Raw genomic sequence first — 19,573 nt, 5'->3', positions numbered from 1 at the left:
ATCAAAAAGGCAATGGCCATTTTAATATATGTACTATAAAAATTTTTTTTAATATATGGAAAATAGAATACTCTGCACTGCAGAGAGTTTGGCTCTAAAGAGTGTGAGATATTTACAATAATAACTTCTAGTTGAAATGTTATACACATGAGGAACACCAGTATATTCCAACCTCATTAAATTCTCTGAAAACAAAGATATTCCACAATGGGTTCTAGAAAAAAAAAACAATCTAAATGATATGAAATGAGTGTGCCTGTCCATAAAAAGTTCGAGTTATTTATTTTAACAACACCCTTCTGAGTTGGTATGGTTTTACTCTTTCCATTTTAACTTAGTGTAAACTACTTATTACCATTTCTTGTTGTTAATGGTATCAAAATGCGATGAACAGAACAAAGCTGTTAGAAACAAAAACGCCACTTGCTCAAACGATATCAAACCCAAAAAGAGGCCTTAAGGACTTTCTCGTCTTTTATAGTAAAAGCTATATATTTTCTCTTGAATACTTTTTTAAAGACTAATCAGCTGCATGCAGGCAAAGTGAAGTCAGAGACCATTTATTCAGGAGTAAAACTTTCCAAAAGGTAGAGCTAATTCGTGGAAAAGTAGACTCTAAAAGCAACTGAAGGACTTCCCTGGTGGCGCAGTGGTTAAGAATCTGCCTGCCAATGCAGGGGACACAAGTTCGCGCCCTGGTCCGGGAAGGTCCCACGTGCCACGGAGCAACTAGGCCCGTGCGCCACAACTACTGAGCCTGCACTCTAGAGCCCATGAGCCACAACTACTGAGCCCGGGTGCTGCAACTACTGAAGCCAATGCGCCTAGAGCCCATGCTCCGCAACAAAGAGAAGCCACCACAATGAGAAGCCAGTGCACCACAACGAAGAGCAGCCCCGGCTCGCCACAACTAGAGAAAGCCCGTGCACAGCAACGAAGACCCAAGGCAGCCATAAGTTAATTAATTAATTAATTTTAAAAAATAAAATAAAAACAACTGAAGAGTGATGCAGGGATTAGCCAGGCAGAAAATAGAATCTGTGTCACCACCCTCATGCTGTTAAAATGAAGTGGATTAAAACCAAACTAATTGGCTTGTGAATGTCATTTTGAGGTTACAAATATTTCTTGAAAGCCCTAGTGTTCATCAAATTTGACTCTCATCATTCATTTTTCATTCTAAAGTTACCCTGGTAAGCCACAGATGATGTGCACATCATCTTGCCCATCACAAATGGAAATGACTTACTACAGTCAAAAGTCATCTAGAACCGGCACAAATTTTTATCTCCAATTTTTTTAATTACTTTTAGAACATCTACACTTTGTTATTCACAAGGAAAAGCTGACAAAGCATTCTCTTAATGCATAAAGTATTGTGTGGATTTGCAAACAAACCAACTTGTTTGAAACTCAGGGAAGCAAACAATGCACGTGAAACCCACAATGCACTACTACTGTGCATGTCTTACAGGGAAATCAGGAGAGAAAGTGAATTGAATGATTCACAATAGGATATGTTTTGAAGGAGATAAACCTTTTATATCTATAAGCATAAAGATGCATAAATTATTAAATTTTACCCTACTAGTACTTGTTTTTGCATATGTTAACATTTAAACACACCAGAAACAGCTCCTGAAATTGCTTATGCTAATGCCTATTGCTACTCATTTTAAAAGGCAATTCCACTTAAAACCAAACCTCAGGCCTCAAAACACCAATTAAGGCCAAACAAAGCATACCAAAGTCGATATATGCAAGATATGAAAAGCTCCAAATTATATTTCAATGACTTTTTAATTTATAAATCAACCCAATGAATAAAGCATATGTTTAAAATTCTAAAAACATTTTTGGGCAGGTATTTTTTAAGCCAAATATAACTTCAATGCCCCCAATAATAAAAATCTCCCCAAATATAAAGCTAAATGTTTCATTAGCCTCCTAAGGGGCATATTAGATATGAAACGAAAACTGCTTTGCGGAATAGCTGACATCGTCATGTATAAGCTAAAGAACCAATAATTGGTTAAATAAAAATATGAACTTCTGAAAGGTAATTACTATACAGGACATGCAAGAAGTCCGTTGAGTCTCGCCTGTTAGATACACTGAATAGCCTGTTCTAAGTCTTAGATTCTAAGAGATGCTATTCTGTCTTTTGCGACTAACTAATCAGTAAATAAAAATCCTTATGATTTGGTTAATTTTTTTCTTTCAATTATCATTGATATCGTCTCTTGAAAAATACTGAGCAATAATTTTTGAATGCATATTTGAGTATTTCCCTAACACACTGGCAGGAACTGATAGACACTTAAAAATATAATTTAAGATTTATTCTGAATCCTTATCTTATTGAAAGCCAAAAAACCTTTAATAAACCAGTTTAGGAGATAGAATGCTCTTGGAAGGGAGTCCATAAATAGCAAAAGTTTTCAGATCGAAGAGTTTACTGGCAAAATGAAACCATAAGTGGTAGTTTGATCTCTATTAATCAGCTTGTATTTCATACTGTACCTGGTTGACTTTGAATTATCAAGTTTGAGATATTATAATGGTGTGCCTATATGACATGCATTTCAACATACACTTTCCATTTAGGAGAACATATGGAATTGGGTGTATCAGGCTATTTTATGCTATAAAATATATTATTTATTTAACTGCCCTTTTCTGATTATAGGCTTATCAATCTATTTTCTGACTGTGATGTGGATGCCTATCTAGGTTCCCTTACTTCATTGACTCAAAGAAGGACTTAGAGATCAAAAGCCATTTTATCACTTAGCAAGGAAAAGATCTATTTTAAACTTACTCTTACTATTTTACGAAAGGATAAGGCACACACAAGAATATCCCAGACAACAGAAACTGACTACCATATGTGGATTTAACGAAAAACAAAAAACCTATTAACAGGCTTATCCTTCAGATTCATACACTATAGCTTTCACTCTCAGGGGCTGGAGTCATATTTCCATTATGTCTGCCCTCTCTACCTCACTAGAGTATGAAAAAACACATATATCAATCGGTACTAAGAGTCAATAGTGAGGTAACCCTCCCCCAATCCTTCAAAACAAGGAAATATGATTGATACAACTGCTCCCAGCTAAACTGGGGCAGGAAGGACACTGACCATCTACTGAAGCAATAATAAGAGGTTACAGGAGTCATGCATTATCTAAAGGAGAAGAAACATTTCTAATGAACTTAATCTGATTCCAACTTCACAAACATTTGTATTGCTATAGTTTTCCCTTCCCAAGTCCATGTGCTTATCAAGAGCAATATAGAGGTCAATTAGATATGAGTATTCTGGTTCTTGTGATTGTTAAATATCTCATTTAAAATAAATGAGCTTCCATTTTGATTGTTATATCATTTTTTTTCATCTGGTTTAAAGTTAACTCCCCCACCACTACCACCACCATATGGATCTTCTATCAATAAGATGTGGTACTCAGGTTTTTGGGTCTATAACACTAGATTAGATTCTGGTTGATGATAAATTCACCAGTAAAAGGCTATCCTCTGAGTTATTTCAGAACTTTTCCAGATGGGACCTATAACCACCACTCAAGGATCTCCTTATTTGGGATACTCAAGGATCTCCTTATTTGGGATTGATTCAATATTCCAAAGAAAAAAGAATTATATAACCCTACCCAAATATCAGCTTGTACTATACTGCACATATCAATTGACACTGCCTCTCCAACTTCTGGGTTTAGAGTGTGGTAAAGCCTCAAGAAAGTTGAGAATATAGCCTGCAATTCCAAAGAAGTTGGCAAATTTAAAAAGTGCCTCATGGGCTAGAAGAAAAGCAGAGGTCAGGAATTATTTTCCCTCTAATCCATGTGTTTGTAAGATATGACTATGCAGCACCAGAGATAAGGATAAAATTTAATTAAGTGTAATATTATAAAAATATAAATACAGTACTGCCTGTGAACTAAAGAAGCAGAAAACAACCATTCAATGGAGGACTTCCCCCAGAGTGACAAATTACAACAAAATCAGCGCCAGGAATAGATTTCCTGATTTAAACAGTAAACCATGTTGCCTTTTATGAAGTGTTTGAATGAAATTGGCAAGAGTAGCTAATTATTTATAGCTGATTAGTCTATCAAATCTCTTGGTAGAATAAGCAAAACATGAACTTTTTATAATTATTTGGAGTCAATATACTCTAAATGCAGTATACTTCATCTGTGAGGCATATACATTCCAAAGGCTTGAATTTTTTTCTAAAGTTTTACATTTTAGTTTTAGATATTGGTATTCTGAGAACTAAAATCATGTATGACAGTTCATAATGTATTTCAGGAAAACAGAACATTTTAAATATACTTGGAATACAGAAAAACACAATGCAGATTTTCTATTTTGTGCTTACTTTGTGGAAATGTTAAGCCTGAGATGATCAACATTAAACTATGCTAAAAACAGTGGTAGTTTAGAAATGCACCAACCTTCAGGATCCAGTAGTTTCTCTATGCCTAAATGATATTTGGCAATGTTGAATGCATGTTCCAGTCGTTGTGTGGCTGACTGCTGGCAAACCACACTATTCCAATCAAACAGGTCTGGCCTGAAACACACACAAATATAAAGACAAATATAAATCAACTTAAAATGTTTCATGAGATTCACTTCAATTCTTTCGTAGTTCCCAGACCAGGGATCAAACACATGCACCCTGCCGTGGAAGCACAGAGTCTTAAACACTGGACCACCAGGGAAGTCCCCAGTTCTGATATTTGACTGACAACCCATGCCCACATTCCTTAAGAGTTGAGTGTTACTCTTCGGTACTCCTCAATAACATTTCTCATTTAGACAAGTCACAATTTTAACAGAAAATCCTGAAGAAAACAAAGGAGAAATTATTCTATGTTATCCAAGCAACAAAAATATGTTCATCTCATCCAGTCTCATGGATTTGAATACCAGCCATTTGCTGGTATCTTCTAATTCTATAAGCCTAGCCCAGACCTCTTCCCTGAACTTCAGACTCTAGATCCATCTGCTTACTCAGTAGCTCTACTTAGAGTCATCACAAGACTCAAGCATCCAAAACTGACCTTCTGATACTCATCCCCATTTTACCACCACAACTCACCTACCTCTCTTATAGTTCTCCCTTCCTCAATAATCAACGACAAGGTCAAACTTGTAGGTACTCAGCAGAGAAACCTTGGTGTCAACTTTGATGACTCTTTCACTCTCATACAACACTTAGTTGGAAATATATCCAGAATTTGACCACTTCACACTATCCTCACTGCTAGCACCATAATCCAAACCACCATCTTAGCCTGCATACAACACTGCTAAGTTTTCTAACTGCTCCCCTATTCCCACCCTTGCCCTTGTTAATCTATTCTCAGCACAGCTGTCAGAGTGATCTGGTAAAATGTTTCATCATAACCTTCTCAAATCCTTGCTATCGAGGGAGTAAAGTTCACTGACTTAACTGCGACCTACAAGGCCCTACATGGTCTGGCTCCCCATTAACTCTCTGATTTTATTTCTTGTCTCCCTCCTCGTATTCCTCAAACAGGCTAGATAGTTTCCCACATCTGCACTTGCTGTTCCCTATGCCTGGAATTCTCCTCCCCCAGACACAGATATGGCTCACTCCTCCACTTCCTTTGGGTCTTTACTCAAAAGTCACATTGATGAGTCCTTCCCTGCCCTTCCCCCATCTAAAACTGCCTGCCCCCAAATCAAACTTACACAGAATCATTTCCTATCCCTCTTAATTGCTTTATATTTTTTATCATTAGCATTTAACTACTAGTTAACATATTATACATTTAATTAATCTTATCTATTTACCTATCTCCCGCACTTGAATGTAGAATATAGAATTACTTTTGCCAGGTTTGTTCACTTCTAGAAACCCAACCTGACACACAGGAGGGGCTCAATAAATATTTATTGACTACACCAGAGAATGGATGAGAACATACTATATGAATATCATTTTACTTAATAACGGAGAAAACACAAAGTCGTGTAAGAGGCTGTTCTTATCCTATGAGGATTTTAAATCTAACGAGGAAAAAAAATCCATACATCACAAGTTACATACATTTTAAGTGTGACAAATACAGATAATAATAATATATGGTTTTCTAAAATCTGAAGAGGTCAAGAAAGTTTTTTTTGAGGCTTAAGGGACTCTTAAATGGTGGTTTGGGTTAGATTAAAGAAAAGTGCTTGAGAATAGAATTCTAAATTGCGTGGATATTAGAGAATCACAGTTCTTAGGGAAGGAAAGAGCAGAATGTGCCCAGTCAGTCAGGACCTCACAAGTCTGGCTCCACTGGGAGATTTCTAGTATCAAGTGGTGGGAGATATGGTTAGGAGGAGGATTGGGATGAGTCTATAAAAGGCCTTGGCTGTTAAGGAATTACAATTTTACCCAGCAACATTGGAAACCATTAGTTAAGTGCTTCTTCATCTTTCCTGGATCACAGATACCTTTGAGAATCCGATGAGCACTATGAAACTTCTACCCAGACAAAATTCCTATCCATAGCTTTAAACAGAATTACATAGAATTTTAGGACATTTGGGCCTGTCACTGGACTCCTGCTTAAGAACTCATGCTCTGCAAGAGAAGATGTTTCAAGGATGGGGTTAGCTGCTATTTTCTGAAACCAGAATTCAAAATAAAGGTGCAACTTTAATTCTCCTTTGACTCTCATTTCCTTTTCTCTACTTGCTCCTACCCTGTTTAATTCACCAGACTTTTGTGCACTTCTTAGTAAATCTAATCTCCCCTATATACTTCAAGTTACCCAAAGCAGCTAAAAACCCTTTAGAACCTAAAATATGTATAAATTGGGAGCTGTCTCTAGTAGTGGAAAGACTCTTAAGAAACAAAAATTAAATCTTAGACTATTTGGGGGAAGTTTTAATTTCACTATGCAACTTCTGCCCCATCTTCATTTCTCCATCTCTCATTAAGGGGAGTGAAAAAGAATATAGGTGGGAGAGTGTGGGAAACCAGTTTCTCACCTACAGCAAAGTAAACAAGGTTAAATCAGTATGATAAAAAAATAGGATTACTTCCACACTTAAGCCCTTTTCCCTTCATCCCCTTCGCCTTCTCCTTAGCCACTAACTAGTTACCTGGATGACGAGTTATCTAAGTCATGTAATCTATTTGAGCTTCAGTGTTTTCATTTTAAAAAGGAGGAAGTGTACTGAATGGCCTTCGAGGTCTCTTCTAGCATTTAAAATCAATCTAATAAAATGTTTTAAATCATTAAAATTCACCATTAATTAACATTTTAAATAACCATGATTTTCAAATGTGTAAAGAATTGTAAAACTAACCAACTGAAGAGGAAAGCCACATACCTTCCCATGCTAACCTAGAACATAAGTCATAAATAAGAATGTGCCACCAAGGATCCCCACACTTTTGAGGAAACCGACATACTGAATGAGATAACATAGCCTAGTAGGTAAGCAGAGTCCCCTACGAATCCATATCCTGGCTCTACAGCATATTAGCTGTGAAAAGATTTCAGTCAAAAATGTAACCAGAGGATATAAAATGGAGAATTTCCCACACGTGCCCTCAGAAGAACAGAACTTAAGAATTCAGAGGCTGATTTTCTATGAACGCCTGTTTTACAGAAGATCAAGCCTTATCTCCCAATCAATGAATATCCACCAAGAATCTCTCCCCATCCTCAAGTCAATGAACTTACTGCTTGCACTCCGGCTGTACTGCCCCCTCTCTGTGCTCCTTGCCCATACGCACAGCCTGCCCCAAACCCCCAAAAGACTCGCCTGTAAATTGTTACAGCATGTGTTTCCCAAATTGCAATTCCTCTTTTGTTCCTGAATAAACTGAATTTCTGATCATTTGACCTTGCCTCCGTTTATCTCTGTTTAGGTTGACATAATCAAATGATCTTTGGGAAACTGAGGCACAGAGAGGTTATATGATTTGCCTATTTGTGAAATGGGGACAATGATAGTATGTAAGTCATGAGAAACAGATGGGTTATTTTACTTAGAACAGGGCCTACAAAATAATAATTGCTTAAAAACACTAACTTCTATTACTTTAAGGTTAATTATATTTATAAAATAACAGTAATACGTTTTCAATATACAGATTCAAGCCAAGAACCTATACTTACAGAAGAGATATAAATGTTACAAACATTGTTGATGCAAGAATAACAATATAATGACAGAAGTGGAGAGGAGAGAAGAGGAGGAAGTATGTATGAGGGTGATAATTTCCTCAACCTTCATTTCAGGTGGCCAACAGATCTTGTCTAAACTTGATGAAAATAAGTATACCACTGTCATTTAAAGTCACACAGGCAACAATTATAAGAATAAAATGATTATAATATAGTGATGAAATCAGGAAACAGATGGGGATAAGATGTAAATTTGTGGGCTTCATATTAAGGAATAAATCCATCTACTGTCAGAAATGAATTAATCAAGAAATAGATATATATAATTATGAAAACCGTCAGAAAGAATAGAAGAAGTTGCTGACAGTAACTACTTCTAGGAAGTGGAGAGTGATGGGATAGGGCTGAGGTCAGGAAGACACATTTTGTTTCTTTTTGTCCTTTGCCTCCCTCTCTAATGTTTGACTTTTTTTTTTTTTAAACCACGTGCTATGTTACTTCTATGGTAATAAATTAAAATAAGAAATTAGGAAAAAAATTTAACTGCAACTTTATACTTATTGCAACTTATTTGCATATTTTGAGCATACTTCTAATCAATTATCATTTGGTTTTCCCATGAAAGTAGAATCTGGCTTCCTTTTAACTGCACTGTAGTGAACTCTGTTTTAATTTAATACTTTTAATTTCTTACATATTAAGATAAAATTTAGCCTTAAAGAAATATAAAGTCACTAAAAGCCTGATCTTTGGCAAGGCTCTTTGTCAATTCCTATGTTCGTTATCAAGTTCATGCCTTGGTTCTACATAGTCTTTCAATTATTGAAATCAGGACACCTCATGACATTCCTAAGTGTTCCAATGACAATCACCCTGGAACAGACAGTTCAACCATTCTCTTTTTCTTTAGATAAACAATATGTTCATCTGTCAGAGACAAAAACAAGAGGGAGATGATTCATGAACGAGCATTATCAACTGTGAGAAACCTCTTGAAAAGTAACCATGTGATGTGTGAGAAGGTAGTTACTGATGATTCATTCAGTATGACAGAAGAATATATAAACGTAGATATTTGGAGAGACAAAGAGTAGGTCAGGGACAGATGTGACAGGGCAACCTGGATATGTTTATTGTGTTACTTACAAATGCATTCAGAAATCATGAAATGGAATATTAACAAATGTAGTCTGTGAACACGCTTGCAGGACTGAAGTCTTCCACTTGAAAAGAAAATGCTAACAAGCCAACAAGGACCGCATAACCCGATCCTCGATATTTCTGTTCATCTGCAAATGTGTACATGAACAGCAAGATCAATATGTTCCGGCCCTTACTGTGAAGCATGTGGCTGCATAAATGAACACTGACTTATAATGCAGAATGAACGTCTCTATCCCCTCTCATCTGGCTGGACTGAGGCTGTGGAATATTTTTCTTCCTGTCACACTTAGGAAAAACAACATATTAACATCGCTTAACATGCCGACTGAGTGTGAGCCTGCCTCCTTTCCAAAGTCAGGTTGCTGAGTCATTCACCTGGAAACTCAGTCTAGATGGGGTTAATTAAACCCAGCTGGAGCAAGACACCTGACAAAGATGCTTATTTAGAGAGCATTTGCTCCCGGACGGGTAAACCAGGAAGAAAACTTATATTCTGGATGTTTCTAGAAGCAAGATTGGCATATGAAAATGGTAGACTACACTCGTCGAGAAAAGAAAGATCAAAGTGAGAAAAGATAAGCTGCATTGAAAATCAGGGCAGATGCAGTCCAGTGGCATTTCAAGCACAGTTAATAAGGCAATGTATTTGACCCTGGGGATTGGGCTGAGTAAAAGAGATGGGTCATAGGAAAACCAAAGCACATGTTCGTTAGAGTAAATGTATTATACATACAATATATATGAATGTATTCATTATATATAATGTATGTATTTATCATGTTGTTTTGCTTTTTCTTGAACTGTTACTAATTCACTTACTGAGCTTCTTTATACAAGAAAAAGCAAACAACTATTTTATCTTAGAAAATATAATAGTGTGAATATAGTTAAGGACATTTGGTTCACTATGTCATACTGAGTTCCTTTTACGAAGGTCAAAAGAACAACTCTCACGCTTTATAGCAACTGCTTTGCTGTTCCAGAGCAATTGTTTCTTTTGATATTCTGAGTGCTGAGTCATAGAATTAATTGTGGTCTGCTCTTTACCTTGGTTGCTAAGATGCCCAGAGCCTCTTTTACCCCTGAAATATAAGTATATATACATATATATACACACATACAGGGCCTTATGGTATTTGCTATCTAAGTATCTGACAAGAGAAATGTTTCTTTTTCACATTATTAATCTGATGATGGTAATTAATTGTACTACAGCCACTCACATAAGTTCTACAACCATTTTAACGCTACAGCTGAAGCTCATTACTAACACATTATTTGTATAGAAAGACCAACTCCATTCTTAGCAAAGTTAGAATATAACCTTGATTTTCTGGCAGTCTCAATTTCAAAGATGTTGATACCCCCTCTCCACCATAACCACATTCATGCTCTGATAGTTTTAACATTTCGACAACTAAGTGTAATATCACATAAAAATAGGATATTCTTATTCAGTACCTTCCAATGGATGGTTACATCAATACGGTCAGCATAAATAACATGTTGCATAGTGGGAAATGATCAGGAACCATGCTGGACAAAAAGATATCAGACTCTAAATCAATACTTGTAAAAATTATTCAATGTTTCGATAATCTTACCTATGACTGTGGATGAGAGCGTTCAAAGCCAGACCATCAGACCAGCTGGTGGTGAAGTTAATGACATTAACCTGTGGATAATTACGAGTTGATTGTCGGACCCAGCTCAGGAGTATCTTTTCACTGTTGGTTTGTTGCAATCCAGCCATGATATTTTTCATTACATTTTTGACCTACGTGTTGGAAAGATATTTTCATAAGGAAATGCATGAACAAGAAGCACACAAACTTAAACCTGAATGTTCTAATCTTCAGTTAATAAATACTGGCTCAGTGGTGATGACGGATTTGCACTGATCAGGCAACCCTCCCATTATGAAAGGGATTCATTTGCGAAATGCTTGGCCAGTTATGAGCACCGAGATTCACTCACTCCTAGATGACAGGGCAAAGGTCAGTTTTCTCCCTGCCTCAAGAAAGAAGAGGCAGCTAGTGCTCCTTGAACAAAAGAATCTTGGAAGGATCATTCTGGACAAAGTGCCTGTCATGAACAGGGGCACCAAATGCAGACAAAAACGACTGGGGCCTGGCAGGTCGGCCCTGTGGTGGTTTCCGTCTTAGCTGTTACTCTGCCCACAGCATGAAATGCTTCTCTTGTGGGGGGGGGCCGGGGGGGAGGGGGAGGTAACAAGGCTCTACGCACGTTGTCCCCTTGTACTTGTTTTTGGCAGAGAGGTTAAAGGGCTTCAGGTCCGTGAGCCATACCTGGGGAGAAGGGGTGGAACATTCAAGATGCCCTCACGTGCAGAGCGGCTTGACAGTGCTAAGGCAAGGGGTGCCGTCCTGTGTGCTAGGCTCAGGAACGTCACCTCAGGGCTGTGACGAGGCCCGCTCCGTCAGCAACTCCCACTGCTACTCTGAGAAGTCACAGCCTCCCTCCCAACACACGGCCCCCTGGCCACCTCCGGAGTCACAGTCGGAATTCCCTACTTCCATTTTGTGGGCTGCGGTCACCTCTGCAGAGTTCCCTTGTTTGAGAAATTCGGCCACGTTGTGAAAGATCAGGTGGAACTCAAGTGCAAACAGCATGGTGGCAAAGAAAACGCCTGGGCTTTGGTTCCGAAGCCCCGTCCCATCAAGCGACAGCTGTGGAGATGGCGAAGGAGACTAAGGCCGCTGTGACGCCGCGTAGGAAGTCCATTCAGGGCCTACACAAGCCCTGCCACTTGTTCAGCAGGGTGGCAGCGGCAAGGAGAAAGCCAAGGGCCAGCAGGGACCCCAGCACGGGCACAGTGTGGAAAACGAAGGCCGAATGAGAGACGCGACTCCGCCAGCAGCTGGCGGCTTCAGGTCGAGCTGAGGAGGACGCGCAGACAGGAGTGCCGCGGCGCAGGACTGGGAGGGGCCGCTGGGTCCTGGGGGGTGGGGTCTGGGGGCCACGTAGTAGCGTTGGTTGGTTGGGCCCCACCCACCCTCCCACCCTCCCACCCCCGGCTCCCGGAAGGGAAGCGGAAACCCAGACTGTGCAAAAGGGGAAAAAGGGCAGGTTCGGTCTTATTTTCATGAATTGGTTTCTGGCCATTTGATTCTGTCCTAGGCTGTGTGCAGGTGCAAATGCCACTCGGCAGGTTGTTGTATTTCCAACTGTCACTCTTCTAATTCAGCTGCTGCAGAAATCCATTTTCTGGGTTTCGAGAATGCAGTTGACACCTCATTATAGAACAGACGGTCTACATTTTCTATTAAAGGAATCATTACTAGGCTACTTCTTTAATATGTCAGTCCCCTTATCACATACTTAAAGGAAGTATATAAGTAAATGTGAGTGGTTTTGACCACCAAGGTCTTCCCTTTCGGGCAGTATAAGGTCCATATACTACCAACATTTTATCAGATGATGAATATTTATTGGGTATTCCAAATATGACATTTTATTTTCTTCTTCATCCATGCAGAAGTTAACAAATGCCTTCGGGCAAAATACATATTTTAACATCTCCAATGTTAGTAATCCTTTTATGAAAGATTCAATGCAAATTTTAGGATAGACTATTAAATATAACTTTAAAATACTTGAAAAGGATTTGAGATGATGTTTTGTAAACGTGGGATTGATGTGAAAATGTGAAATCTTTGCATACATTTGTCACCATCCCTTGATAGCTAAATCTATTATTTAGGGGTGGATTATCCAGTTTTCTTAATTCCTTCCTGACCTGCTTATTTAGCCACTTACTTACTGAATAAATAGGTCAAATAGTTATGTAAGATATATAATTTTTCTCATCATAGTCTAAAGTTATAAAATATACAGCCTCCATGTACAGGGACTGCAGGATGTGTCCTGTGTGTCCTGTGCTGAACCAGGGTTGGAATCAGCAGACACTGGCTCAGTGGTGTTGATGGATTTGCACTGATCAGGCAACCCTCCAATGATGAATGGGATTCATTTGTGAAATGCTTGGCCAGACTGCCCTCTATGCACATAATGTTAAAGAACAACATGGTATTCGATCCAAAGCTCCTTTAGCATCATTATGTCACTAATTCAGCTTATCAGCCTCAGCCTCATTGCTGTTGCTTCTACCTGGGTGCAAATGTTGCTGAGAAAAAAATAATAATAAAGGGCAATGTGAGATAACAGTTCTTCTTTTCCTACAGAAAGAGAGTTACCAAGAAATCTTTATTAAGGATCAACCTTCAGTCAAACACTGAGCGGCTCCTATGGGGAGTCTTTAAGCAGAAAAATTCCCCACCCTCAGGGCTCACAGAAAGAATCAATATAAATAAATGTGTGTGTGTGTGTGTGTGTGTGTGTGTGTGTGAATACAGCTATACATCTATTTTTTAAAGGAAAAAAATGAAATGACTTTGAGCACTGATTTCAAAAAATGACTAGGAGTTAACGGGGCAAAGAAGGTGTAATGGACCTGCAGATGCACTACCAGGATTCTCCTTTAAGGAAGGGCTTGTTTCTCCAGCTGTCCTAAGGCAGACATCACCCATGAGTCCCCTCAGGAACTACTTGAGTGGCACAAGCATGTCACCTATGGTGACATCCCTCCTAGGGCAGCACACCTTATTAACTGATGAAGGGAAATTGTATAAAGACTCAACCATTTCAGCCCCACTCGTGACAACTCTAAAGGCTCATTCTAGCTCCCAGTTCTCCATGGAGTTCAAGAAGGCTTTTGGGTGTGCATCCATGAACAACCTGCCTGCCAAACTCAGAGTCTGCTTCCCAGAATCCATCCTGTAACTAAAAGGAGTTACAGCAGAGGGGTAGGACTGAAGAGAGGGAGGAACAGTCTTCTACAAGGGATGGATGGTAGTGTGTGAAAGTCCTTCAGAAGATCGAGACCTGTTTTGCCCAGAAGGCACTAGGTAGGCAGGAGGTTACAGTAAGGGCTTTCAGCAGTGCAAAATCCATCTTTCTCTTATCTGTTGTGCACATAATAAATAACATAAACATTCCAGTGTAAAGGAGCCCTGGAATTGAGTATTTCTTTTGAGGTAGCCAGCAAAGGTGGGGGTCTGACCTTGAGAGCACACCACTGTTAGTGATACCAAGCAGGACCCTGGGGGACTCCTGGGCACAAAAGCCTTTCTGTGTCCCCCATTTCTTGATTACAGGAAATAGGCTTCCTTCAGCCTCCATGACCTTCCCTGAGTTCCAAGGAGCAGATTTAAACGGTTGCTAATTAGGGAAGGGAGGGGATGCAGAGACAAGGGAGGAGCAGTCAAGAGAAACAGTAGTGCAGCCTTGGCACAAGGTCCTGGTTCCCCCTCAAGGGATACACATAACAATATCTTTGAGCTGTTTTGCAGATACTGAAACCTCCACCAGGTGGGAAAAGTTAAGTGTGCTGCCCACAAGCACCTACACCCCAGATGGGCTGGAACCAGGAGTTTGATGATGCTGACTCCCACTTACCTCGCCACCAACTAATCAGAAGAATGTCCACAAGCTGATCACCCCCTCTTTGAACAATTACTATAAAACTCCTCACTACCACCTCCTGGTTGGGATACACAGTTTTGAGGGCATTAGCCCGCTGTGGCCCCCTTTGCCTGGCAAAACAATAAAGATATTCTTTTCTACTTCACCCAAAACTCTGTCTCTGAGAGTTAATTTGGTGTCGGGGTACAGAGGCCAGATTCAGCTTCATTAGCAGGATATGTTTTTATCTCCAGCTGGTTCCCAGAACCGAGGTGACCCCCTGCTCCCACTAAAAAGGATGGTGTGCACTTTAAAAGGAAGGAAGAAAGGGACACCTAACACACATTGTCTACTTCACAATTTTGCTCAAAGCTGCTTACTCCTCGATACAGGCATTATTTTTCAGGCAAATCATTTCATTTAAGTAGAAACCAGAAAAACAGGGACAGGGGAAATGGGGTTGGCATTCCTGAGTTTCTGCAAGTTCAGAGAGCAGGCCTCCACAGCAATAGTAATAACATAGTATATGACACTGGAACCAAAGATTCACATCTTTCCATCTCTTCATGTCATTCTTAATCTCGTAGATCTGGAAAGTACTTTAGGTTGGCCAGTGTGTCCTTTAATCTTTACTGAGACTCAAGGGCTTCTTTGACTATTTTATAAGAAGGCAAATACGCACTCTTGGTGAAAATATCTTCTGCGATTCATTGGGTTATGATGAGGAGTATCGAGCAGGAGGAACTTTTAAAAAGTGATTTAGTAGTTTAGTAGTTTTAGTAGAACTACTAAGATTTAGTAGTTTTAGTAGAACAGGGCAGTGTGATAGAAGAGAGATAAGATAAAGAGGCAGAGGCTGGGAACAGTCTACATCCTTGCAATCACAAGGATATGGTGATTTGAGGACATAGATGGAAAACAGAAGACTCTAAGAGAAGTCTCAGACCAGGAAAGACTGCAAAAGCATTCCTTCTGGTATTCCTGATGTGAAAGCCCTTCCACATGCTAATTTTAAAAAATGAGCACACGCACAAGCAAATGAAGAAAATATCACACAGGGTAGTTTTAAACTCTATCCTGCAGTGAGTTGAGAGGGAATTGGAAAGGGTTTTGAGGAGATAGGAAAGGGTGAGCTCATATGAGAGACAGTTTGGGTGATAAATACAATTAAAATAGCCTTTTGGGGCTCTGAGCACGCCTAAGTCCTCCTGCTGGCTTTGTCATGACTGCCATCTGTGCAACTCAAAGTGTTTCCTGCAAGCTGGGGTCTCTCCATGAACAATTTGTTATGAGGCCATAAGATAAATATCAATACAATAGATGACAGTCCATTAGAAACTTCCATAGCAATTTTACAGAGTCCTATTTATGTCGGTTGAGCTTAATGATAAAAAAGAAGCTTGGGGGCTTCCCTGATGGCGCAGTGGTTGAGAGTCTGCCTGCCGATGAAGGCGACGCGGCTTCGTGCCCCGGTCCGGGAAGATGCCACATGCCGCGGAGCGGTTGGGCCCGTGAGCCATGGCCGCTGAGCCTGCGCTCCGCAACGGGAGAGGCCACAACAGTGAGAGGCCCGCGTACCACCAAAAAAAAAAAAAAAAGCTTGGGTTTTATGTGTCTCTTTATTTCATTTTTCTAATGCTTCAGTTTTATTGTAATTTACACACAATGGAAAAGGGGGGAAATACTGCTCCTTCCTCAAGATAGTTTGATAAGTACTGAGCAACAGAAGGAAACCAGTTTGGTGGGGGATGCTATGTTGCCTTGCTGGTTCTATTTGACACCATCACTACATGAAAAACGCCCAGAATTGAGAATCTTGGGCTCATTTGAGGCTCTTATGAGCTATTCTCTGTTGTCAGCCGCTATGGTTGTTCTCTCTCTCTTCCCATATTGCTGTGAAATAGGACTGAGCCAGTTCAGAGTGTTTACAATAAAAGATATGGGAGTCAACTGGGAGAAAAATATGGGTACTGAGTTCAGTAGGTATACCTCTGGTCTACATACTGTCTGACTCCGAGCAGGACCAACCTACAATTCAAGTTAAAAGTCAACCTTACTAAAGGAAGTAGTGATACCTGCTACAATAGGAATGGACCTCAAAGATTATGTTCAGTGAAAGAAGACAGGTATAAAAGAATATATATTGTATGAGTGCATTTGGTATGAAATGTCCAAAAAGGCAGGCATATAGAGACAGAAAATAGATGAATGGTTGCCTAGGGTTGGGGGTGGGAGAGGAGAGTGATGGTAAATGGACATGAGATTTATTTTTAGTGTGCTGGAAATGTGCTAAAGTTAGATTGTTGTGATGATTGTACAACTCTGTAAATATCCTAAAATGTTTGACAGATGGGCAGAATTGTTTCTTCCTCAAAATAGTTTGAGAAGTGCTGGGCAACAGAACTAAACCAGTTTGGTATACTTTGCATTTTACACATAGAACAGGTAAACTTATGATATATAAATTATATCTCAAAAAAAGCTGTTATATAAAAAAGTAATCTCTACTAGTAAAAAGAGCCGGCATCTCATTTACCCTCCAAATTCTTAAAATATGAGTGGAAAAAAAAAGAGTTATTAGTATGATATGCCTCTAAGGAAAATGGTACACTGTACTGAGTGCTTTATGGTAATTCTCTCATTTAATCCTGACAAGAAATATACGTGTTCATTATTTTTTTTTCACTTTTGACAGTGAGGGAATTATGGCCCAGAAAGGGATGACATTATATCCAATGTCACTAAGATGGTAAATGAGGAAGTTAAAACTTAAGCTCCTGTCGGTCTGACTAAGAAAATATATACTCTTCACTAAACCAATGATCTGTGATCCATTTTGCAGAGGACCAGTAAATATAGGCATTCAGAAGACCCTGTGCTGAGGTGGTTCAGAAAAAATGCAATTTCCAAATCAGACTATGAAGTAAGTTTTTCTGCATAACACATATACAGATCATGATATCCCAATAATCTTTTATTGGCATTAGTTTACACTGAGAATACACACGATTCACAAAGTCTTATTCATTTGATAGTGATTAACAGGAAAAATACCCCTCTTCTTACAAAACTATGCAGATGTACTTTTAGGTGAGTTACAAAAGACCTATTTGTGAAAAGTTTTCTTTTTTCTTTTGCCTCATCTGTACCCAGTGAAATAAAATTTAGAAAAATATTCCTGCGAATGTGCTAGAACCTGTTTTATAATCTGCTGATACTTCACATTGCAGATGACAATCATCCCAGTTTAAAAGGCAGCACTATGGAGATGGGCTGTGTTTTGTTAGGGATATACAGGTTTTGCAAATCAATGGTAAAAATGAAAGGAAGGATCAGCAACGTTACCTTCCCCCACCAAAAAAAAAATCATCAGGATTCTTACCTGCCAGTGGAGGATTATATTCCAAATCAAACCAAGAGTCAGTTTATGATTTCCATCTACTATGTCAGTGCTTCCAATATTCACTAAATCAACCTGTTAAAGATAAAGGGGAAACATTTGAAGGAAGGAGACAAAATGTCTGTTTGAAAAGAAAACAAAATGCAAAGGTAATTGCATTTATCTATTTCCAGAGCCTAAGCAGCATTATAGCTTTTTAAAAATAATCTAAAAATGAAACAAACTGCATTTGCAACTGAACTTTCTGTAACAAACAAGTGTCCCCAAACACATTTACAAAGAGATAGGAAATGAGTGTACTTTTAGTGTATAAATAAATTACTGCAGATTAAAGAGTCCAATAAGAGTATCTCCAGGGCTTCCCTGGTGGCGCAGTGGTTGAGAGTCCGCCTGCCGATGCAGGGGACACGGGTTCGTGCCCCAGTCCGGGAAGATCCCGCATGCCACTGAGCGGCTGGGCCCATGAGCCATGGCCGCTGAGCCTGCAAGTCCGGAGCCTGTGCTCCGCAACGGGAGTAGCCACAACAGTGAGAGGCCCGCGTACTGCAAAAAAAGTATCTCCAAATAAAATATATAATAATGATAACTCATAAAGGATGCCTAAAATTAAAAAGTGCTTCCTAGGACATAATTGAAACTCAAAAATAGAAATTTCATCAATCCTTTTATCTAGCTCAGAGGAGTGCTATTGTAATTAGGGGTGGCTGCATCTGACTAAAATGTCCTTGCTTTAGAAATACATGTTAGAACTCTACTAAACAATGGAGCTAATGGCCAGCTCTCTTTTCTCTATCTAGGACTGGGTTTGGGAATTAAAATTTGGCAGAGTTTTATTTTTTCAAGACAAATCCCATCTCCTGTCCTTCTTGCTCCTAACGTTTTTAGGTGGAGTCAGGTTACACATACACATCAGGCAAATGAGCACATGAAAAGATGTTCAACATTACAAGCCATTAGGGCAATGCAAATTATAAACATAAAGAGTTAACACCACACACTTATCATAATGGAAAAAGTTTAAAAAATATAGTGACAATATCAAATGCTGATAAGGATATAGAGAAATTGGGTCACTCATGCTTTGCTGGTGCAAATGTAAATAGTACAGCAACTCTGGAAAACATTTCCAGCAGTTTCTTACAAAATTGAACATGTGCTTACCATACAATCCAGCAATTGGGCTCTCAGGCATTTATTCTAAAGCAATAAAAACTTCTGTTTATACAAAATCCTATACTTAAGTGTTCATACTAGCTTTATTTGTAACAGCCAAGAACTGGGAACAACCCAGATGCCATACAAGGGTGAATGGTTAAACATATTGGTACATCCATACCGC

General features: G+C 39.1%; 1 protein-coding gene across 1 annotated transcript in view; it reads right to left on the bottom strand.

Moving 5' to 3' along the window:
• LOC149744369 (dystrophin-like) overlaps window positions 1–19,573 on the bottom strand; it is a 255,473-nt gene that overhangs the window by 214,955 nt on the left and 20,945 nt on the right. Inside the window, exons 3-5 of the mRNA XM_089904939.1 lie at window positions 18,217–18,309; window positions 10,955–11,127; window positions 4,482–4,600 (exon numbers count right to left, since the gene is read on the bottom strand). Coding sequence (XP_089761065.1) covers window positions 4,482–4,600; window positions 10,955–11,127; window positions 18,217–18,309 — 385 coding nt within the window. The remainder of the gene's footprint in view (window positions 1–4,481; window positions 4,601–10,954; window positions 11,128–18,216; window positions 18,310–19,573) is intronic.

Source organism: Delphinapterus leucas, chromosome X, assembly GCF_059928025.1.
Source record: "Delphinapterus leucas isolate spDelLeu-1000000601 "Yukka" chromosome X, BTC_Dleu_Yukka2, whole genome shotgun sequence".
Lineage (NCBI taxonomy): Eukaryota > Metazoa > Chordata > Mammalia > Artiodactyla > Monodontidae > Delphinapterus > Delphinapterus leucas.
Note: the sequence above shows the minus strand (reverse complement) of the source record. Positions and strands in the feature narration are given on the sequence as shown.